The sequence below is a fragment of the Amblyomma mixtum genome, chromosome 3 (assembly GCF_055824585.1).
Source record: "Amblyomma mixtum isolate Tamu chromosome 3, ASM5582458v1, whole genome shotgun sequence".
Classification (NCBI taxonomy): domain Eukaryota; kingdom Metazoa; phylum Arthropoda; class Arachnida; order Ixodida; family Ixodidae; genus Amblyomma; species Amblyomma mixtum.
In genome coordinates this window covers 95,789,264-95,813,926 of record NC_143014.1, presented here as the reverse complement: position 1 = coordinate 95,813,926, position 24,663 = coordinate 95,789,264, and the positions used below count along the sequence as shown (strand labels likewise).

At 49.3% G+C, this 24,663-nt stretch overlaps 1 protein-coding gene across 5 annotated transcripts in view; it reads right to left on the bottom strand.

The window, feature by feature from the left end:
- Positions 1 to 24,663, bottom strand: part of CadN (neural cadherin) — a 248,060-nt gene that overhangs the window by 155,460 nt on the left and 67,937 nt on the right. For all 5 annotated transcript variants that reach the window (XR_016290490.1, XM_089580223.1, XM_089580221.1 and 2 more), the window contains exons 14-15: positions 24,293 to 24,475; positions 19,960 to 20,146 (exon numbers count right to left, since the gene is read on the bottom strand). Coding sequence is in view for 4 of the 5 variants with exons in the window: in XM_089580223.1 (XP_089436349.1) it covers positions 19,960 to 20,146; positions 24,293 to 24,475 (370 nt within the window). In the remaining variant the exon portion in view is untranslated. The remainder of the gene's footprint in view (positions 1 to 19,959; positions 20,147 to 24,292; positions 24,476 to 24,663) is intronic.

Genomic DNA, 24,663 nt, shown 5'->3' with positions numbered 1-24,663 from the left:
CCGCGCCGAATGTGCCGCCAGAGTCGCGTCCACGCAACTTCGCCGAGATCACACGCAGACACCAGGGGGAGACACCGCCGAGTCACAGCGCCGCAGAGGGCAGTGCTGACGCGAGAAACTAATGTGCTTCTACGGACAGCTTTCCTTAAGGTCGACATCACTATGGCGAACGAGGTTCACGGCAACATCGAATAAGGCACCGGAGCGCCTGCAAAAGCTGTCAGGACGGCGAACTCTGAGCACCTTTTCCCCAAATACGAAAAAGTACTAGAGTGAGAATCAACCCGCTCGAACAGCAAGCGATCGCCGCACCCGGAGAAAGCTTACTGATCACGCTCGTGGCCGGCGCGAAAGTGGCTACCTTCATTACGATTCAGAATGCCGTTTCCTGGACAGCTCTTTAGCTGCCAGAAGCGCAACCATATGCAAAAAGCATTTCATAAAACGAATTAGAACGCTCTACCCCCGCCCCCTCTCTCTACCGCCAAGAGCGAGCGTGCGTCGGGTCTTTGGGCGTTGGAAGTTCAAAGCCGGGAGGCTGCATCTCCAGCTAAACGCGCGGCGCTCCCAAACGCCGCGGCCCCGAGCGTGCTCGACTCTGCCGAAGTGTTCACAAACCGACTGAACGGCACAGCTTACACTCGAAACGAGGCTACGCGAGAAAAACGGACCAGCGTGGACCCCCGCGTAGCAATCGCGCTCCGCAGAAACGCGAACCGAGCAAAAACGCGCCCATCACGGCGCGGCGGTTGCAAGCGAGACGGGGCTGTAGGTGCGGATGTGAAATCCACACAGCACCGCCCACGGGGGGCCACGCCCAGCCGAGAGCGGCGCGCTAGCGCAGGTTGCGGTTCCCACGCGCGTCCGAATCGCCCCGCGCGGGCCGCGGCGGCCACTCCCACCGCTACCAGCACCGCCGAAACAAACCCACAGTGCCGAGCTTCTGATGGTCGCTTTCTTAGGGCTCAGGCTGGTGCTACAGCGGCCCCTTCCCGGGAGTGCGTTTAAGAAGAGAAAAACCGACACCCGTCCTTTGTCCATCACGCGTACGCGCTAGACGGAGGAAGGATCAACAGCACGAAAGGGTAACGAATGGCGCCGGGTGAAGGGCAAAAAGAAAGTTGTAGCGTTATGTCTAAGTTTCAAACAGAAGAACGGCGAGGGGGGGGGGGGGGGGGGGGGCGCAAAATGAAGAGCACCACAATGGTCTGCGACCCACGATCGCATCGCGTTCCTTTCGAGCTTGTACGTGCTTAACGAAACCGAAAGGCGAACCAGCCTTAGCCGCTGTGAAAAACGAGACCACGGACGGTCACTTGCAATACGCGTACGGCACGCTGCCGCAGTTCGATTCAAGCGACAACCCGGCGTGTTCACACTGCTTGCACATGGGGTGACGCCATGAACAAGGTTCAATTCCGAACAGAGCCAAGAAATGGCAACAAAACGCCGCAGTGAGTGACATTAGACACCGTTAGCATACCGTGTACCGTGTAACCGGTGTCGGAGTACCGGGAGCCCGCGCGCAGCCAATGCGCATGCGCAAATCGCCTTGACGGCGACAGATGGCGCCAGGCATCCGGCAGCTGCGGGCGCGCCTGCAGCATCGGGACCAATCGGCGCGTGCGCACTGGCGGTGGGCGGGCTCCCGGTAACTCAGTAACGGTAACACGATACACGGTATGCTAACGGTGTCTATTATGCACGGGCAGTAAATGGCGCGCATCTGCGAAGCTTCTGGAAGGCGGCGAGCTTCACTACACAAATTAGATGACGTTCTCACGCCTCCAGTGTAAAGGCCCCGGGGGATTCTTCAGTTTCCCCGGCTCAAGAGAAATAAAGAAAAGCGCATCCGTAGCGGGACAAACTGCGCATCGACGCAGAGACTTTCGCCAAACACGATGCATGGCTTCGCAGTGACCACGCAGGTGAGAGACCCACCAACTAATCCGCCACCGCGGGGATCCCCGAGTCGAAAACTTCGGCAAGAGCCAGGCGCAACCGTCAAGCCGATAATCGCCAGAGGATTGTTGCCGACCAGCAGAAGAGGTCGTGCGCACAGAGGGCTCCCTACACTTATTCTTCTTTATTTTACTGCTTAAACAGTGCTGTGCTGCGGTACCGCAACTACCGTTATCCAACTCATTCAGCGCAAATAACATTGAGGCAAGCAAACGCTGTTGTGATCCTGCTTTCATGTGGATTGCCTTGGCGCCCGAAGACACCAATCACCCACTTAGCCGCATAACGGCTGTCCGGGTTGGGGAGACACGTCAACATCCCCCCCCTCTCTCTCTCTTAGATAGCCCGCTGTAACCTGACTTTCCTGCAGCTGTGGTTTCGGCAACCCACCCACGGCCTAGCTTCAACAACCTCCGTTCCTCGGTACTCCCGTCTCTCGCGAAGCACAAAGGGAAAAGGAAGTCCCCGCGCAACAGCCTTGGGACCATTCAGCTTCAGCGTCACGACCCAAATTAACGAGGCGCCGAAGAGTCCTGCTCATTGTGAATATAATGTGCTTAATTTGTGCACAATGTGAATATTTGTGAATATATTTGTGGTGGTGTTTTTACTGAGCCTCCGTCTCCACGTCCTTACTCCTGCGGGGAAACCACTGCGGACCTGGCTCACAACCACAAGGTACACCAGCCAGCGCAGGTAAGCAAGCAAAAGGAAATACGAAATGAACTGACGCAAGCTGGGACATTTGGATACGGCAAAAACAAAACCATTACTAGGAAAAGCTTTAACCGTGAAAGTGTTAAGGCGAAACCACCGCTGCTTACGCAGGATCGTCGTATCAGATCTGTTTTCTTCCTGCCTCAACACAAGGCCCGAACAACAGAAACTTTATTGACAAGCGAACTACTCTCGCCTCGCTGCGCAAATAATGCAAAACGTTCGTCGCAGGCCAGTGCAGTGCAACGTTGAGCTGGACGTGGAGCCGAGGAGGGCGAGCACGCAATGCGACACACGCGCAAGGGGCTAAGCGCCACTTTGACCGTGACCATCACCAACTGCAAAAGCCAATGGCGTCACAAACTGGCTCCCTTTAACCGTCTGGCTGAGTCGTGGGTTGTGCCGTGCAGATAGGAGAGCGTCGCACGCATCCATCGGGGAGCAACCACGAGGAAAAGCCGCAATGAACGAGCATCGTCGACAGCCGCGGCCAAGGAAGACCGCTGCGAGGAGCGTTTCCGGGCGACGTCACAGCCAGCGCACCACAATCGAGTCTGAGCATGGGTCGCCGCTCGGGCTGGCTCCAGCCGAGCGTGGCCACCTCGGGTCCAAATCCGCGCCGGCTGTCAACGCAAGCGCCGGCGGACGCCGCTGACGGCCGATTTCTACGGCCAAGGGGAAGGGGGGGGGGGGGCGTTCCGAACTGCTGCCGCTGCAGTCCGAGGCGGCATCTAGCGGGGCGGCACAACCGTCGCACGGGTGCCGCAACAAGGCACTCGCTCGAGGAACACGAACGGACGGCCTGGATGATGCGAAGCTCCGAAACGGCCCGACCGGGTCCAGCTGCTCCGTCGGGTCGGAAATGGCCGCAGAGCTCGTGTAAACTAGCTCGAGCGTTGAGTCGCTCGCGCGGCGGGGACCGCCAACCAGGTCTCCAAGAGGTAGGCCGATTCGTTCGCCTCGCACGGGTTTGTCGACGACGTCGAGCCGGAGCGTGGTTAACGGCAGGGCAGACCGGCCACAAGAACGGGCTTCTTCGAATCGTCGCGCCCTCGAGACCGCGATGCCTTGGAGGTCGTCGAATCGGGACGAGCAAACGTTCCTGCCGATTCCGCTTCGACCCATGCGCTGCGTCAAAGCCTGAGTAACTAAGCGCTGGCCGCGGCAGAAAAGAAATCACACCAAGGGTGCGCGCAGGTGAGCTCGAGCGAAAACTACGGAGACGCCGTTCGCCCTCGCTGCAAAACATTCCCCTGACCCACCTTCGCAAAGGACGAGCCTCATCTGTCCCGAAACCTGCGAGATGGCTGCTGACTGTTGGCGTAAAATGTGACCGCAGCCTAGATGCGCGATTCGGGAAGCAAAGGGCGCCGCCGTCATCCCCTTCACGAGCGGCCCCCGAGAATTTTAATAAACGTCAGCGCGGTCCCCAAAGAAAAGCGCCGGGAAAAATGGGGGCGAGCACTGGTCGACATGGCTCCTCGGCCACTCCATCAGGGGCGGCCATTGTCTACGCCGAAACAATAAAAAAAAAGCGCTCCCGCGATTAGACAGCCAGAGCAGGGGTCGAAAAACGAATTGGGAATAAAAGCCCCGCAAAATGCGAGGACGCGAGAAACAAAATTACAACGGCGGCCTGCTGGAGCCCGCGAAAATGCGAGGCAAGGGAAAAAGAATGAGCCAAGCAGACTTAAATCTTGCACCACGTGACTCGAGCGCGTTGGCAGAGCTGATCTGCCAAACACCGAGCAGCCACGAAGACGCGCACAGCACGAGACATGCGATGCGAGCAGCAGTAGCCTCTGGGGCCAAACACGCTACTTCCGGCAGTGCTGCCAAGGTTTCGCTGGTGGAAGGCACGCACTGGGCGCTCCAAGCGAGAGCAATGCCAGAGGGGCCGCCGCACGAGAGAGGCGTGCCGATCGCAGGGGACGAAATATCGGCGTTGAGATTAGGCGGCGGAGGGAACCGGCCTATAAGGGAGACACGCGCAATTGGGAGAGATGTGCGAGCGACCGATATTGGCCAAGGGGGGGCAACGAAAAGCGCCAGGGCGCAAAACACCGCCGGCAACGGACAACTCTGGCGCGGCCGAGTGGGCGACGCGGCTCAAGGGGATTACGCGGCGCGGGGGGATTCGGAGGAAGCCGTTGACGACGCGTGTTCCCGGCCGAGAGTAGGAGCGAGCCTCCCCTCTCGAATCATCCGACGAGAGATCATTAAACGTGCCCGACACAACGCCCACCGGGCCGACAGATAGGCTACACGTTCACTTCCACCGGCCGGCCGAATTAGAGTTAGCGACGCAATTAGACTAACTCGAAGTCGGCCCACAGCATCCGACTGCAGCCGTCAGGGGCACCTGGAGAATAGTTTCTTCCTGGGCTCAGAGAAAAAGCGAGGAGAGCAATGTAGACATAGCGCAAAGCCAGGGCACGCGAGAGGATCGCCCGGAAGGGGGAGTGCGGAACGGAGGCCGGGCGACAAGGGGGAGCGCTCCCCCTATTTGCGCTTCCTTGCTGGGGCCAAACAAAACGGCGCCCCGAGAAAACCTGATCGCGGGCGCGTCCCCGAGCCAACGCGCGCGCTCCGAGAAGCAACGAGCGTGGGGCCACAATTTCCTGCGCAGTCGATGTGCGCGGGCGGCGCGCCCTTTCTTGGGAAATGCAGAGCGAGCAAAATGAAGAAAGAAAAATTCGATAAACAGAGGCCGCGGCTTTGCTCCTCATTACGAAGTTCTCCCACACGCGACCACAGCTGCCCGGCTCCTCCGGCAGTGGCGAAGCCAGGGAGTCAAGTGCGGGACCGGCCGGCGACCCGCTTCTCGGATACACACATTTGTGGGGCCGGGAGGAGCACTGCCGCCACATTCATCATCCGCCACTCCCATTGTGCGCACCGCCAGCGGCGACCGATGCGCTTCGTTAGGCGCGTTGGAGGTCAGCCAGTAACGACGCGTGAAAACGAGCCGCGTACACACGCGCCACTGCAACGCCGCCCGAAATTGCAGAGCCACAACGGCACATCTGTCAATGGTCGCCGCCGGACGATAAACCGATTACGCATTCGCAGGCGCCATTAAAAATTCATACTAGGGCTTCCTTCGGCTCACACTGCCCCTGGTTTCTGCGCCTGGTTTACCCCGCCGGAAAAGGCTGCGAGGGGCTAGCGTGTTGCTGCACTGATTTGCCACGCGACGCGACCGGCGGCAGCCAAAACAAAACGAAGGGCCGCAATTAATGTTTCACGGAAACCGTCAAGGACCCCGAGCGGTTATCCGGAGACTAGCGCCAGAGAGAAGCATATTTACCATACCTCATATTGTATGAACGGCACTGCATTATCAAAGAAACAATTATTTATAAATTTAATTGGCACTGAAAATCGCATAAAAAGCCACCTTGTGGTGAAATCCGCTATTATCGATGTATCCCACCTTGTGACCACTGTTCGCCACGTTTTATTCTAGTTAACACTCGCTCCAGTACGCCCTTCGATGAACGCAAGGCTCGTTTCGCATCATCGAGCATGTGCTTTTAACTTTTCAGGCGGAAGCCTGAATCGTTGTAAGCAGGAGTTGTCGACAGAAATGTCACGCTTTTCAATTGGTTCAAAGGGTTGTGACGCCAGAGAGCGCGAATTTCAAACGGGGCCAATTGTACTTTGGCTAGTAACTATGCAACTAATTAAAGTGATCGTATAGTGATGCTCCAAGTAAGTGGGAATGAGTTTTGTTAACTGCTTAATTACCCAACTAGCCGAATTAACCTTTCTAGTAAGGCCAGATAAATAAATAAAACCCAGTAGGAAATTGGTCGAGTTGGGGAATCGAACCAGGGTCTCCGGAGTGCGAGACGAGCATGCTAGCCACTCCGCCATGCCAGCTCGATGGTTTCGAATGAAAAAAATGGCAGTGGCTTAGCTCTGGTTAAGCCTGGATATACAAGCGAAAAGCTGCAGTTATGCTTTGTTTGACGTCATGGCTGTCGCAGCTCGCGCACAATGCACTATGAGCACCACGATAGCGGCGTAGATTTTGAGCCAACTCCCTCGCTACCACTTCTGCGTCTTATTTTCTTCCTTCCATGGCGAATGTCTGCGTCTCTTCTACGGCCGCCGCCGCCGCTCACACGTGCGTTCTCGCAACGCCTTGCGAAAGAACCTTCTCTTCGGACGGCGGCGGAGACCGCGCAGCAGCGGCAAGGGGTAAACAGGTGGCGAGGAGAAGTGGCGATGGAGGGCGCGCCGCGGCGCGCGGCCTCTTTTATGTCCGCCGCCGCCGCTCGGGCGTTATCGCAACGCCTTACGATGGCGCGATAAGAACGCGATAAGAACCGCTAGCAGCGGCGAAGGGTAAACAGGTGGCGAGGAGGAGGAAGGGCGCGCCGCGGCGGCGCCCAGCGGTGGCCCACGCGAAGCGCGGTGTTGACGAGCCTAGTGAAGCTTTTCGCTTCAAAAAGGCGCGTCTAGCGAATACGGTGTCTTCGTTCACTCCCATCTTCCTCCCTTCCCGTTGCTACGAGGTTCAGGTGTCCACCGAGGTATGCGAAACAGATACATTTCCTTTCCTCAAAAACCAATTTACCGACGAGCAAGGCGCAGAACCGAAAGTGCGATGGCGTTCAATGGACTCCCTGGCAGCGTTGCAAGACGCTGTCGCGTTTCACTCTTATAGGCGAAGCTTAACATCTTAACAACACATCAGTGACACAAGCAGCAACACCGCGCTGAAGGCTTTCGCCTCACCGCACTTTAGGTCAACAAAGTGCCCCCCTGAATTGTTGTCACTAGGTAGCGCTGCAATGTTTTGCATTTCTTCGATGGAGCGGCGACCACGGTCCACTAAAACTTTCGTCGACGAGGAGTGCAGACTGCGTCACCCTTATGTAGAGCGCTCGTTTAAAAGTAGTAACTCTTGTCTGCTTTGCTTGTAGGTCTATCTGGCACTGCTTCCGCGCAAGTGTTGCATCTGAAACCTAGCAGACGCGACGAGATATGGCTCTGCCAGGAACGGTGCCACCCGAGCGCTCTACACAAGGGTGACGCAGACTGTACATCACCGTGCCGTAACAGCTTTGGGTGCGGAAAGTGAAATGGACACTGCTCTGTACTAAAATTGTCTCAATTGCTGTCTGGCGGGGGAGATTTATATTAGTTTTGGTACAGCTCTTTTGCCGATGCGCAATCGCCATCTCGCTCGCTGATCACTGTTCCCAGCAGCGGGATACATAAAAACGGGCGTATGTACTGACTGAAAAATTCTCGGTAAAAATCTTCTGCAACGTTTACCAACACAACCGTTGCGGAATCCAGCACCACAGACAGCAGGCTTTCCGTTGCGCCTAAAATTCAGTGCTCTCTCCCATTAATTCGACACGCGGAGCGCACTGCGTGTGGCTAAAACTCGGTCGGCACGCGGGTGCCGCAACGCCAAAAATTTTAAGAGTTACTGCAGAGTACCAGAGTTGCGCGCTTGTACGCCATAATGCTCCCCTAAGCATCGAAATTATGAGGGAAAGCCGCAACTCTTGCATGCAGGAGGCGGACTTGGTGGAGTGGTTTGGTTTGGTTTATGGGGTTTAACGTCCCAAAGCGACTGAGGCTGTGAGGGACGCCGTAGTGAAGGGCTCCAGACAGTTTCGACCACCTGGGGTTCTTCGACATGCACTGACATCGCACAATACACGGGCCTCTAGAATTTCGCCTCCATCGAAATTCGGCCGCCGCGGCCGGGATCGAACCCGCGTCTTTCGGGTCAGCAGCCGAGCACCATAACCACTGAGCCACCGCGGCGGACGACTTGGTGGAGTGGTTAGAGCAAGTGCAGGCTCAATCCGCTCGATTCTGACAGCGCCGAAGTTGCTTTATTCGAGGCATATTTCTGTTGCATTGAATGACACAGCTTGCTAGTAATGCGTCGGCTGCACTAAGGCCTATTTCAATGAGTTAGAAAAATAGTAGCCATGTGGTGGACGGGTGGCGCCATCTGTTGTAAACGCCACAAATCAGAAAAGTTTTCTTTTTAACAATCGGCGAACTCTTGTGATAAAATTCGGTGTTATTGACTCGGACAAAAAAAAAATGCCCCACAGCATGATAACAGTAGGTGTACGAATGGACTGTCAGCAACAGTCTAGTGCTAACCGATGCAAATGAGCTGGCCTCTCCGCAATGCAGGGATGGTTTTCAACCATATAATAGCGTGTAGCCTACTGAGGCGCCAGCAGCTCAGGGAAGACAAACGCGCAACTCTAGGTACTTATACAGTAACTAAATTTGCACAATCCGCGGGCGAGTAGGAAGTTCGCGACATGCGCATCAAGCTGCAAAGCCCGCGTCGGAGCGGGGACAGAGTTGCGCCGCTTGAAGGATGTCGAAGCATCTGGCTGCAATCCAGTGAAACTGTCGGAATCGAAGTCGCTGTTGCAAATCTGCTGTTACCTGATCCTCCCCAGCTGCTTTCCCCCTTTGCATTGCTCCTAGCGCTTTCTTTACATCCTCTTTCGTTACTGGCGGGATGTCCGATTGCTGTGCGCTGCTGTCTCTCATTAACGTTCTGATTGCATGGGCTACTGCATAGATTTGTGTCTCTTCGGCTACTCTAGCTGTCTTGTCCATATTGCTAATGACATTGTCCTCTGTCTCTTAACGCATACATCTGGTTTTTACCTATGCCTAGTTGCCTCTTCACCGCATTTAGGCTACCTCCGTTCTTTAGAGTATGCTCTATTCTCTCCCTATTAAACTTCCTTATGTCAGCTAGTTTCCGCTTAGTTATTAACTTCGATAGCTCCACTAGTTCTATTCTGTCTGTGGAGTTAGACGTCCTCATGCTTTGGTTTCTTAATCAGATCTTTAGTCTCCTGAGATAGCTTGCCGCTCTCCTGTGGAACCATCCTACCACCTACTTCTGCAGCACACTCCGTAACGATAGCTGTGAGATTATCGTTCATTGTTTCAGCATTACGGTGGTCTCCTTCAGTTAAAGCGGAAAATCTGTTCTGCAGCGAAATCCTGAATTCCTCTACTTTCCTTCTTAACACTAACTCATTAATAGCCTTCCGCTTCACTAGTTTCCTCCATTCCCTCTTCAAACCTAAGCTAATACGAGATCTTACCATTCTGTGGTCGCTACAACGAACCTTTCCGAGGACCTCCACATCCTCTACGATGCTGGGGTGAGTGCACAGTGTGAAGTCTATTTCATTTTTAGTCTCACCATTGGGGCTCTTCCACATCCACTTCCTGTTTGCTTGTTTGTGGAAGAAGGTATTCATGATCCGCAAATTACTTCTATATGCAATATCTACTAATAACTCTCCCCTGCCATTCCCAGAACCTACGCCAGTCACCTATCACCTGGTCTCCAGCCAGCTTCTTGCCTACCTTTGCATTGAAGTCACCCATCAGTACAGTGTACTGAGATTTTACTTTGTTCATTGCCGATTCCACATCTTCATAGCAGATGTCAACGATCTAGTCATCATGGCTTGATGTAGGAGCGTAGGCCTGCACCACCTATAGGCTGTACCTCCTATTGAGCTTAATTACGATAGCTGCCACCCTCTCGTTAATACTATAAAACTCCTCCATGTTGCCAGCTATACCCTGATTGATGAATCCCACAATTAGTTCTGGTCTGTCCGCTAATCCACGATAGCATAGTACATGCCCGCCCTTTAGTACTGTATACACCACATCTGTCCTCCTAACCTCACTAAGCCCTATGACATCCCATTTAATACCCGCGAATTCCTCCAAAAGCACTGCTAAGCTAGCCTCACTGGATAAGGTTCTAGCTTCATGAACGTTGCCAGCATGGATCAAGCAGATGGTCCCCACAGAGTAACCTAGGAGGCAAGCGGCCCATATAGGAGACCTTGCAGAGTCATCAAAACCCGCCTACCGAATAGTGAGCAAACTGCCCACCCTGGGAGGTGGCAGTTAAATTAATCATTGGTCGCTCAGGAAGAGCAACCCGGGCCGCACAAGGCCCACCGCTGGGAGCATCTGCCATTGCAGGGCAGTGGCGCATCGGTTAACCGCTGCACCACTTCGCCAGGAGGGATATGAGGACTCCCAAGGATCAATGAATATGAAGTACAGAATGACGTTCTGCATATACGAGAATTAACTCTCTAGGCTATCGCGGCATACCCTCAAGGCGGAGCTTAAACGTCCCATCCAATTTTTCAATTCTGATCCTATTACAATTCAAATTATGCAAAATGTGTCACACATTGATAGACCGCAGTGAGCTTTCATTATACTACCTGCACAGTGGTTAAGTGATGCGGCACTGCACTGACAGGTGTTTGTTCCACTGTTGTTTGTGAGACCCAGGCTGCTCTTCCCAAACAACGCGAAAAGGAATACCTCCCACGAGTCTCATGTTGCACAGATAGCTCTTCGGGAACCTGTATATTTTGCACATACGCCTAGTGTTTTTCAGAGTCATTTCTTAATTAGTATTTATTTTAGCAGCCATTCTCCGTCTAGCACCTCCTTCCTCTCCCCTACAAGTGGAGAGGGGGAGTGAGCCACGACTGACAGGTACCAGGTGCAGAAAGGCAAACTGCCCTAAACACCACCTTGCAGGTGGAGGCTTCACAGAGACACTGCAGCCGCCGGACAGTTTTCACCTTCATGGCCCTTCTAACGCTACTGCATTAAAAAATCATAAATTCACAAGCAAATTTGTTCCGCTAAAGCAAATTCAAACTCTACGTCATTTATATGGCTCATTTGTGCTGGCGGTCAGTGACTTGGATGAGCAGTGGGTAGAACGAGTGCAAACTTCCGATACTTCCGATTGTCTCACAGCCGTGTGTTGCGCCGGAATCTGAACCTACCGAGTCAGCTGGACAGTACACGAGTATGGACGGACCCACCTCCATTCTCCAGAATCTTCCACCTGCCAAGAAACCATGAGAGCAGCCGACCACCGCCTACACACCCACCTCCACTCTCCAGAAGGCCTCCACCCAGCAGAAAGTCTCAGCAGAGGAATGAAAAAAAAAAATACAGAATGAACAGACAGGGCGGAGGCCGGTGGAGGCCATTGCTGTAGGAAAGCCAGCTGCCCTCCAGAAACCACCTCCCCCAACAAGCTTGAGCCAGACTAGGGGGGTGGAGTGGGTAGGTGGCTGATGCTTCAAGAGGGCAGCTGGCTTTCCCAGTGCACCTTTGAATTCGACTTTGCTGTCGCTTTTGTTTGCTCTCTTTCACTCCACTGCTGAGTAAGTTTGTAGTGGGTGGATGCCCTGTAGATGGTAGAGGAAGGTGGGTTGGTGCCGGATGCTGCTTCTGGAGGGTAGAGTTGGGTGAGGGGGTAGTGCCTTTTGGTGGGTGAGGCGCATCACTTAGGGTGCTGGTGGCTGCATCGGCAGCCCCCAAGATAGGGGGTGCGGTGGGGAGGTCGCTGCTGGGTGGTGCTTCTCGAGGGTGGAGGCTTCACACTCTGAAGCTACAGACAGACGGGCGTTACCATTTTTGCACTGTGACACTGGTATTTCTTTCGTAGTAAAAGTAACGGCTACATCAAATTCAAAGACATTATGAAGCCAAAGGAAAAAGCTCAATACCATCTGAGCTTCGTGGCACCAGTTCGTATAATTGTCCTTTTTTTTGTTAGAGAGGGCTAGGACATGGGAAGGGCAATAAACGGTAGTCCCAAAAGAAAGTGCACAAAAGGAAAGGTGGAATTTAAAGCATGCATAGATTTAGGTGCTCAGTGGATACCAAAAAGCACAAAAGGAGTACTTTTTGGATAAGAACTGCAGCCTCCAAGCTGAAGTAATAGCTTTTCCGTTTTTGCAATGAGGACACTAAACGCCAACCCTGCAAATGATCAGCAAACGATCAGCGCACAGACATTAAGAAACAATTCCACATTTTTATACACCTCCCCATGCCAAAACCGTGGGTGCAATGGACAAAAGAGACACCCTTCAATAAGAGAAACACTTCCCAGGTCACAGGCCCTGCCATGCTCAAACAGCCAGACAGTGCAATGAGCATGTCAAGGCAGTAAGCTAGAAAGAGGAACTACCGTGAACTGAAAGTAACAAGCTGAAAGGCTAAATTTATACTCTCGCTGGAAATAACAAAACCGCAAGGCAAACATTTATATTTCCTGACATCTTAGTTAAAAATTTCATTAATTCAACTGATTTCCAAAGTCAGCTTTTTCAAAGAGGGAGCTGAAGTTCTGCCCAAGCTGGCATAGAATGACAGAACAGACATGTGACCAGGTGCCAACACTTGTCTCGGAAATCTTTTAATGCGAGTACATTAGCATCCCCATGTAGAGAAAAAGTGTTCGGCACCGGCGACTGTTTGAAGCCCCGCAGCCGGAACGGCTGGAGCAACCTACCGCTCCGGCAATATAGGTGGGCCCACCCAAGTCACATGACCTTGTGGCATCATTACTACCAGCCCACTGGTTGTGGCTAACTGACCAGTGTGGCAGGTGGCAGTGAAATTAATGATTGGTCATGAGAGGTTGCTCAGAAAGGGCGGCCTGGGTTGCACAAGCCTTACTGGTGGCAGCACCTACCATCGCAGGGCAGTGGCGCATCACTTAACCGCTGCACCACTACATTTGGAGTGGTACGAGGACTCCCAGCAATCTATGAATGTAAAGTAGAAAATGACCAATTTCACACATATGGGCATAAACCCCTCATCACTATTGCATCATACTCTTCAGGCGAAGCGTAGGCGTCCCCTTCAGTTTTTTGTCACACAATGTCTCCTACCATATACACTCAACTAAGGCCGCGCTCATGTAGGGGTCGCTCCCCCAATTGAGAGCACAGAGTGTGGAGCCAAAAATTACACAGAGAGGAACTGCTTTTCATATGTGTACATATTCTTGCATGGCCTGTGGCTAATATTCGTGATCACTATTATCATCTTCCAATATACACTACTATGGAGCGGTGTGCAATTTAGCTTTTTAAATGCTGCACCATGAAGGAGTGTTTAAAAGACGAAAATTCCTACTGACAATTCATCCATGCTTTCTTAACCCTTTCAGGTGCTTTGTACACAATTGTGTATACAGTAATCTCATCTTTTTCTGAGAGACTGGTGCATCTAGCAGTGATTTCACTGTTCCAGTCAAATTGAGCACCCTTCTTGCCGCAAATAAGTTGGTTTTTTGTGCCATGTAGCGAACGCAGGAAACAATAGTTCACTCAACAGTGAGCTAGGTAGCCCGTCGTCCACCATTTTTGTGCAGACGGACTTTGTTGCAAGTGAAAACATTAATTGTGTTAACTCAATTTCGGGCGTAATGTGCATCTTCGAAACGCAAAATGATTCCACGATTCCTAGGATTCTTACCCGACACATGAAAACATTTCGGTGTTACTATTTCTAACAAATCTGACACTTTGTACAGAATTGTCCATATCGTTGTAAAAACATACCCGCTGGTATTTCACGCTTAAAAACTAACAAACTCCCTTTCTTGAGGCCTGAATATACTACTCAGGTGAAAAAATAACTGATTTCAATAAAACAAAAAATGGCACCTGAAAACTAGCCCGAAAACTGAAAACTAGCCACATTTACAATTACTAAGAATGTTTTTTACCATGTTCAGCTTTTAGAACATTGGCGTTTTCCATATACAAAATGCAAATGTGATCTGCAGCAGCTTTTGTAATCCAGGGCTCCAAAGTGCCGGCGTAATCAGAGACTCTAAAATGGGAAGATTGCCCAGGTTTGAACTTTGCTACTCCGATATATCAATATTCATATATGGAACATTTGAATAAAACTCACTGTCACTGAAAGACACACAGGCTTTAATTCTTTATTTTTATTTCACGAAAATACCAACTGTCTGTCATTACCTTAGTACTGTTTAGTTCATATCAACACTTTTTTCCCTGTGAAAAGGCTCCACAAACACCCAGCTGTGACAAGGCCCAAAATAGGTCCGTTTATGAGTATAATTCAGTCTTTAAATAATTCAATAACAAATACTGTAGCTGGAATGTTTTCCTCAATCATCATACGAAAAAACAAACATATCAAAAGACAGGTGTATTATGAAGAGAAATAAAAAACAGATTCATATGCCCCAATTTTGGAACACTGGCAAGTAAAAAGCTAAACAGAACTCAAACACCTGTACTCCAAGTGGATGGCACCAGTCGACTCTAAAGTCACACCAACAGTAACAGGAGGAAAACTTCACCGCATCTTCTCATGGATTTTGACATCATGGCGGGCGGTGTGCTCAGATGTCATTATTAAAAGTTTTAAAGTTGCAGAAATCTGGAATGCAATGGATGTAACCGAAACTAATTTCATTCACGAGAGTGATGAGGAGCCAGGTCCAAGCAGATGCAACAAAGCTAGCAATGAACATTAAAGGTATCAGCAACTAGGTGGCGGATTTAGCATCAGACTATGTGGTGCAATAAAGATTCCACGAATTAATGCATATATTCATGTAAGAGCCATACTTTCTACAATTTTGAAGGGGTGCAGCCCTTACACAGGACCGGCATTTTTCCGAAAAGTTTTTCCAACTACAGCAAAGCCCTGATTATGCGTCCCTTTTATGGTGTGACACACATAGTTTTATGACGAATTAGCGCAGTCCTGGCGAATCCTTCAAATACATAATATGCATTGTGTGGATGATAGGACGTGTGCCCGACAACTGGCACGAATTAACCACAAAAACTAATACAGGTTGCCACATCAAATTACTCAGGTCCTCCGAAGGTCAGCTGCTCAACTAACAGTTCGGAGTGGCATGCCTCGCATGCGACCCATGTTCATCAGCGTGAGGAGGCGTTCGCCTGGCCTGCTTATCTGCATGCACTTCACTGTCAAAGGCCTTCCGGAAATCAATTATACATTATATCAATTATACACTCGCTATTAATAATAAAGAACAGATCGATGCTATATCCTTCGACTATGCCAAAGCTTGCGATAAAGTTAAAGTTCCTCATACTAAATTATTACAGAAACTTTATGCCATTGGAGTGAATAGTACACTTATTAAATTTATAAGGGCTTATCTAGAAAACCGGTGTCAATATGTTCAAGTTGACAAGTCCTGCTCCGAGACCCTGCAAGTAACTTCAGGGCTCAAAATTGGGACCAATTCTATTTCTTATTTATGTTAATAATATAGTTAAACCTGTAGGCAGTGATGTTAAGATAAAGCTTTTCGCAGATGACTGTGTTCTCTACACCGCAACTAAATCTAAAACCGACCAAATTAAGCTTAACAAAAGTCTCGGAGAAATTTCGAACTGGTGCACGATAATGGGGCATGTATTTAAATACTAATAAATGCTTAGTTCTTCGTACACACAGGACCAAAACAGTTTTACAGCATTCTTACTCAGTTAATGGCACTCCGTTTAATGAAGCATTGGCCGTAAAATGTCTAGGCGTTACTACTAAAGAACATCTACGATGGGATACCCATATTTATAACATCTGCACCAAAGCCTTTAAGGGGATATGAGGGTCTTGAAAACTTTTTTGTTATTTGTTAACATATCTTTCTGAAACTTAGCACCTGGGTGTATCATTGAATGCTGATTTTGAATATGCATTTAGATTTCAGATATCTCAGCTGGAAGGAAATATATGGCAAAATAAAATATTCTAATTAGGTCATTTCTTACGGGCCTTTTTAGTAATTTATCAGCTAAATAAACATTTTTAAAGAATAAGCAGACATTTGCAAAGGCCCAAAGCACATCCTAAAGCTAACAGAATGTCTACAAACTAATTTTGTTGATCATAAATAAACAACAAAGTTGGAAAGAAAAAATGACGTGGCGGTAATTAGCCCACACTTCGCCTAATTGCTCATGTATCATGTTTAAAGGAAAAAAGAAAGCTTTAGCATGTGCTTTGGGCCTTTGCAAATGTCTGCATATTCTTAAAAAAAATCATTCTTTAACTGATAAATTACTATAAAAGCCCGTAAGAAATTACCTAATTTGAATGTTATTTTGAGATAAATTTTCTTCCAGGTAAGATATTTGAAATCTAAATGCATATTTGAAATCAGCATTCTATGATACACCTGCGTGCTAAGTTTCAAAAAGTTATGTCGAAAAATAAAAAACAAGTTTTCAAGACCCTCATCCCCCCTTAAGTCTCTGGTTTATCCGGCGTAAGCTTTCAGAAGCCCCTGTAAACCTTAAGTTAGCAGCATATAGGTAAAGCGTTGGTCAGACGATGCTTGGAGTACGCTTCCTGTCTGTGGGACCCCTTGACTGACAAAGACATAGCCAAGTTAGAAAAAGTTCAAAGGACCGCAACTAGATTTATTTGCAACAAATACAAAAGAAATAACAGCCCGACAGAAATGATCAGGTATCTTGACCTTGACACACTTAAATCCAGACGTAGTGAATGTCGATTAAGGTACCTATACCCACTGCACAATAAACAGATCCTAATGAACAATCATAATTTCTTTACCGCTAACACTTCGCGCGCAAGCTCCAGTTTTGATAATGGTAAAATGATTCAAGAGTATTCGGCTTTGAATAACACGCTTAAATTGTCATTTTTTCCCTGGAACCATAGGTGAATGGAATAAATTACTGAAACATATTGTTGATAGCCCAGTGTTGATGCATTTATTGCAAATTTGAAGAAAATGCGTATGTGATGTGTCCGATTTCATTTGCCTAAGTTCATGCCCTGATGTGATGTAGTTGATGCTTATTGAGTGGTGTAACTTTTATTGTATGTAATTTTCTGTGCTCACTCCTGCTTGGAATCACATGACTCTGCAATACTGTTAATAAATAAATAAAAATAAAAGTCATTTTAAAGTGATGTTATTGTGCAACAGTAAACTGGTAAAAATATTAGCCCTTTTATAGTAAACCATGACTAGATTCAAAGCAGCTTCGCTGATGCAAAACCCACTAGGCCTGGCGACACCAGGCAAACAGCATGCTACATACTACTATGGCGCCCAAGACTGGCGGGTTCGGGCGCCATGCGTTGTAGGCCCCTCCCCCCAATGTACAGGGTCGTCCACTCTTAGTTAGAATGCGCTAGCGCATGGCCGTGCCCTTTGGAAGGTCACTGCGTCCGAAACGGCTTGCGCATCGAAACGAAGTGGCAGATGATGCGAAGCACCACGTCCAGGTACACCTTCTCCTGCGCCACTTCGCTGCGATGAGCGACTGTGTCACACGCGGTGGCCCTCTCAAGAGCTAGCGCTAGCACATTCTAACTAAGAGTGGATGACCTTGTACATGGTGGCACACCAATGAACGGCTTTGTAGTCATCGTAGAAAGCGGCAGGTAAGCCCGCTGGCACGCGACAGTTGCAACAAAGGTCATGTACTGCTATACTGAAGCAACGGCTATAATGAAGAAATCGCGGGGCACTTTCGACTTCATTATAATGAGGTTCAACCGTACTGCACACTGACCACAGATTCATGGCAGCCAAGAGGAAGTTCAGCCTGCTTTTACCATGACTTTACTTACCACGAGATAGAAATAAGTCTAACTATTGTCTAACTATTACATGTGCAAGAGACAAGTGCTTGAGTTCTTTTCTCTTATCTTTCATGCAACTATCGCAACCGATTGGAAGGGCATGGGGCTTCCCTACATGCACCAATGTCGCGCAGGCCAAAAGTATTTTTCCAAATTGCCACCACCAAAATACAACCACCAAAACCAGTACTCAATCAAGAAACTTTGGGTTCAGCAGCCGAACACCACAGCTACTGAGCCACCGCAGCAGGTAATTGCTAGGAAAGGCCTATCCTGTCAGCCAAAACGACTCTTCAGTTATGGAAGCTAAAAGCCATCCAGAACATGACAATTAACATCTTTGGCTAAACAATGCACACTTTTCTAAAAGATGGCTCATGGGTGTGTACCATGATGCACAAAATTACTCCTCAGAAGCATGTGTGTTCAACCACTCATGTTAATTAGCAAAATCCAATCCTGGTTGAGTATGACCCTTCAGCAACGCAAGCTTTCTTCTTTCAAACCAGAAATATGAGGAACTAGAGAGATGCCAAAGCACCTAGAAGGAGTGTTTAGCCTGCATTCTCTCCTATCGGGTGTTAAAAATGCTGACCTGTACGAAATATGGATTGCTGCGGTGCATAGAACGAAATATGAGGCAAGTACAAAAGCACGAGTAAGTACTGTGTTTAAAATGGTCAACCTAACTGCGTGGCCATCTCAGTATGTTTAGCATTCAGTGACAGAGTTATGGGAGCAGCAGGTATGGCCGGAGCATTCGAGACGGGGTGAATAGACGTCTCCTTTGACGAGTTGAAAGCCTGTTTTCTTGCTGTGAGTTGCACTGCCGCTCACCTCCCTGCGGAGGATGCATGAGCCACAGCGGTGCCCGAGCAGCTTAAAGCTACAGCGTTGATTTTCTGACTTTACATGTTAGCAGCAATGATTTATGTGGCCGTGCTAAAATAGCGCGGTGGCTTACAGTATGACCGATAGAATCCAATGGATTTGGTCGAGTGGGGCGATCCTCCAAGAGCCCATTTTGGTCGTTGGAATCTGCTCGAATTAGTAGCTCAATTGCTCACGCGCTATTAAGTCGGTAACACCTTGTCAGAGTTCTCCCAATTATCCTATACCCCGGATTTCGTAATATCGCAGCTATGCACGTTCGCAATTCATCACTCTCAACAACTCCCTGCATTACCGTGCTGTATCCCTGCATTACAGTGCAAAGAGAAGGCATGCAGATAAACAGTTCGTAGCAATGTTCGCTGCGTTATTGAACCCTGCCTCATTGTTTGGTTTCGTTGAATGGGGTTTAAAGTCCCAAAACGACTCGGCCTATGAGGAATGCCTCATCGTTCTGCGGACTTCCAACAACACACGGTTTGAGAAAATCGCATGCGAAGTTCTTGCAGTCACTGGAGGCATTTGCTCCAGTGGTGGACAAGGGGCCAGCAAAACCCATCACCAGTGGACATAATGGCCTCGCTGAAAGTTGCAGGAAAATAAACTCGATCCCTGCAACTTATTCTTCAATTACGGCATATCGCAGCATTTACACAGTGGCGTTTAGCCGCTGCATCTGTGTCATGTCGCCTCGCATGGTAGCCCGGAAATCCACGTTCCAACAGATGGCGTCACAGCGCTTTCAAAATGGCGGCGCTCAATTTTATTTCGTGCTCTGGTCTATAGTGCTGGTGCTCTGCTGCAGTGGAAAAAAATCCAGCGCTGACCTACAAGGACATTGGAAAACATGCGAAGGACCCGGCAGACACATACCTGAGTTGGGCCGGTTGTCTGTCATGTGGGGTCGCGCCGATGGAGCACCATCCTCTGCCCGAACCAGGATTGCGTAGGCCATCTTCTCTTCTCTGTCAAACTCAACCTTGGTGTAGATGTCTCCAGTCTCACGATCAATGGAGAAGTACTTGTCACCATGGTCTCGAGATTCTATGGCATAATAAACCTGAAAAAAAAAAAAAAAGCCACGCATTCACCCTTAGTTGCAGTATTAGTTTCCCAGCCCAACTCCCACCAAAGGCTTTGCAATAGCCCGCATAACCAGTGACCAAATGCTTGCATTCACAAGGACTTCCTGGCCTTACTCTGGAAGATAGAATGGGCAGCAACAGACTAATAGGTAAACAGTCGATCATAGATACAAAGTGAAACCTCGTCAAAACGTACCCACTGAAACAGTAGTTTCGTTTTAAGAGTAAAAAAAGTAAAGTCTCCGACTCCACACCCATTGAACATAATGCATTTTGTATCCGCATAAAAAGCACAAGCTTATCACGTACATATTGATTAACACATATTGTTTCCATATTTCACCATTGAATCACTCCCAAGATCCATAAAATACAGTCCAGCAGCAGTGTTTCTGGCAAAAATGCCAAGCAGATCGCCTTCACTCCGCAGACATCACAATGAGCCAAACAATTACTCCCGAACAAGGACGTTCTGTGCAGTAAATTTCCTGTCGAGCGTGCGCAGCCAGTCCATGAATAATTCCCAATTCATTCAAGACTTCATGTTAGAAGTGTAATGACAGGGAGCATCTTCATGGTAAGCATCGCGCATCATTCAAGGGACAAAAAAGCCAGCCGCACGAAGAAGAAAATCGAGAAGCTGCTGCAAAAGTGGAGAAACGTGGACTAGACGTTCCAGGATTCGATGCTTTGGTGGAGTTGAGCACTGATTGTTGGAAAAGGCTTGCGTGTGAAGTACTGATGTATTAGGTTAATGTGGAAAGGCACTCTTGAAATTGTTACCTCAGTGAGGCTTCGATGCCTTGCCAATTACAAGCAAGTGATACTGTTCTATGTCTGCCGTATTTGTGCACACCACGGTTATCCTCGTCTTGCTCCTTTTTCCGCCCGCACAAGTACCGTATTTACCAGATTTTAACTTGACCTCTTTTTTTTATCTGAAAATCCGAAGTGGGGGGGCAGTCGACTTACAATCAGTTTTTTCTTATTTGAGCGCATAATAGGTGCACCCTGAACTTGACGCTGTGAACAATACAGTATTTACACAATTGCAAGCCCACATGGACGCCTTTATTTTTCTTTTTTTTTTCATGACATGCGATATGGGGGGTCGATTTACTATCGTGTATATGCAATACCACATATACGTGTGTAAGGTCCGCACTTTTTTTTCCAGATTCGAGGGCCAATTTTCAGGGTGTGCCCCATACACGCAGCATGCGAAATTTTTTATTTTTTTTTTCCCAAGTAAAAACAGACCAATCAGTGAATGCGCGGCATTTATTTATAATTCACTTGTCTCTCGCGGAGTCTTCAGACTCCGAGCTGGTGCTGTGCTCTGGCGCATCAACCTACACGTTGTCGTCTTCAGTCCCATCTAAACTGTTCGAAATACCGGTCACTTTGAAACTGCGGGATACAATGTCCGTAGACACCGAGTTCCACGAAGACAAAATCCAGCCCAGCACAGTCGCGAGCGGTGCCCTCTTGAGCCGCACAGTCGGCGTCTCATCGTGACAACAGTTTGCCATCCATTCCGAGCACTGCCTCAGGAATTCAACCTTAAAAGGCCGACTGATGCTGACGTCGAGGGGTTGCAGCATGCCGGTGAGGCCACCCGGAATAACAGCCATGTTTGTGCGGATACTGCCCAGGTGTTCTTTAACCCTACCCGTCAAGTGACCGCAGAAGCTGTCCAAGATGATTGATTTATTGATTTATTGGGGTTTAACGTCCCGAAGCAACTCAGGCTATGAGGGACGCCGTAGTGAAGGGCTCCGGAAATTTCGACCACCTGGGGATCTTTAACGTGCACTGACATCGCACAGTATACAGGGGCCTCTAGGATTTCGCCTCCATCGAAATTTAGCCGCCGCGGCCGGCATCGAACCCGCGTCGTTCGGGCCAGCAGCCGAGCGCCGTGACCACTTAGCCACCGCGGCGGGGCTGTCCAAGATGAGGAGCGAACGTTTGGCCAACATGGTGCCTGGGCAATTCTGTCAAACGCTTTTAATCCAGTCGAACACAAGCTCACCATCTATCCAGCCCTTTTCTTGGGCTCGAACTACAATTTCCCTGGGGAAAGCGTCATTTGGAATCCTTTTCCTTTTCAAAATGACTTTGGGGGCAGCTTCCGCCCGTCCACGCTGACGCACAGCATAACGGTGCACCGTTGGCGCTCCGCGCCAGTTGTCCGCATAGAAATAATCTTCTTCCCTTTCAGTTCAACTGCGCAGTTCTCAGGACGGTCGAACCACACGGGGGTCTGGTCGGCGTTTGCTATCTGCGACAATACGTAGTTGTGCTCATGGTGCAGAGCGATACGTATCTTTGAAAGCTCAGCATATTGTTGGTGCAGTCGGGGGATAGCCTCTGGCACAGCATGGTCCTTCACCGAAAGGATAGGCCCTTCCTCTTTAAAAATCTTCGTAACCAGCCAACACTACCTTTGAAGTCCTCGCGCGGTATGCTTCTCACACGTGCCAAGGCTTGTGTCTTCACACGCAGCATGTCCGTCGTCAACGCGCAGCCATCGTTCCGCACTTCCATTGAGTAGTGAAACAGCTCTTCTTCCAGCTCAGGATACTTGCATGGCTTGCCTCGAAAAGCACGCCTTTTGTAGCTGGTGTTCTTCAATGCATCCTTCTGGCTGCACCATCTTCGGACGCACTTCTCGTCTACGCCAAATTTTCTGCCCGCCGCACACTTGCCATGTTCGAGGGCAAACTCTACTACTTTCAGTTTAAAGCCTGCCGTGTAGTTACTGATATGCTTGCCCATCATGCTAGAATGGCAACGCTCGATGGCAATTCATAAAAAATACAGCAGAGAGCACGCGAGAGCCGCAATTACAGCGTGCGAGCACGACAACCACGCTACCACAACTCACGTGCCTTTGACAGTCACAAAACATAGCCGGGGTGGCCGGGGCTCATGATACCGATGATGATATGGATTGCGGAAGCTTGCGGCAGAGAGAAAATACGATAATGATGATGACCCGCGATCCGGCGCCATCCGTGGACGGCATCCGGAAGCGTCTGTGCGCGCGTATTTTGAAGGTTAATCACACATGGATTGTGGAAAGTTTGGGTGCGGCCCGTACACGGATTTTTTTTTTAAAAACCGAAGTCACTGATGGCCATTTGGATTCCGAGTCTAATGTCTTCGCAGCAATTATGGGCCCACTTAACAGAATGTTCAACTTCCTTAATCCGTGTTATTATTGAATTCTCCAACTAGGGATCGGCCGACATCCGCAGTCATTTACACGAGGCCTCCATCATCTCCTTTTGAAAAGTATCAACAATTAAGCCCTTATTCTTAAAGTAAGTTGAAGCTGTGCTCTTCTTGATGTCGTACTTCTGGGTGATAACTGTCTTGGATACGAGACCATGTTCCACCTCCTGTAATGCCTCCATATTCATCTACAGGTCCTTTACCAATCATTTTGCCCAGCTCATCTTGACTGGTACAGTCTCTGAGACGTCGCTGGCAAAGCGCCGAGGCAACAAAAAAGATGACATAGTAAACCAGGTAGACCACTGCAACAACAACTAAGCACTACTGCTGCGACCAACTTCACATACCTCAACTGCTTTAAGCAAACCGCGTGATCACAGACCAAGTGACGACGGCACACAGAAAACCTGCAACAACTTGCAATGGAGCACTGGCAGCACCTGCTGCGTCAGCCAGTGCTCCGGCAGCGAAAGCCTGCTATGGAACGCAACAGAACACTGGCTCAGGCGCACATATTACCTTGTGCACATCGGCTTTGTTTATCTCTTTCGCTGTTTGGCATCTCTAGCAAATTTGCAGCATGTTTTACTCGCTACAAGCTAACTTCTACCTGCTAGGAGTGATATACTGACAATCAAATTTTTAGGAGTTGTCTCCACTGAAATACACAGGGCTGTGCCGGGACATAGGTGCCAGTTAAAATTAACAAGAAGTTCAAATTAACCAAGCTCAAACTAAAGAGCTTTTACTGTAGTCTTGGCAGCTGGTTGGCACTAACTATGACAATGTGTGCACCCAGAGTACCATAGCTGGGAGCCTAAATACTGAAATGTGCTCAAGCATGCCACACAACATGAATGTACAGAAGGAATTCACACCTTGTTATTCGGGTAAGTGCCGTCTTTGTCAACAGCCTGGACCTGAGTCACTTTGGTACCTGGTGGCAAACCTTCCAGGACTGTCTCTTGCTCCCGCTCTATGAAAAGTGGGATCTCATCATTGACGTCCTCAAGGACTATGTAGACAGTTGCCTCTGATGCCAACTGCTGGATACCGTTGTTCTGGTAGAGAGAAAAAAAAGCACCATCATGAGTACTCAGTAGGGACATCTACGCACAACTACACAACTCTCAACAAAATCATCAAAAATGGAAGTGCTGGCAAGACAAAATGAAAGGGAGAAAGTAAAGTAGCCAGAATGGCAAGCAACACAAATCATGGCAAAATGCCCTGTACAGATCCACACCTC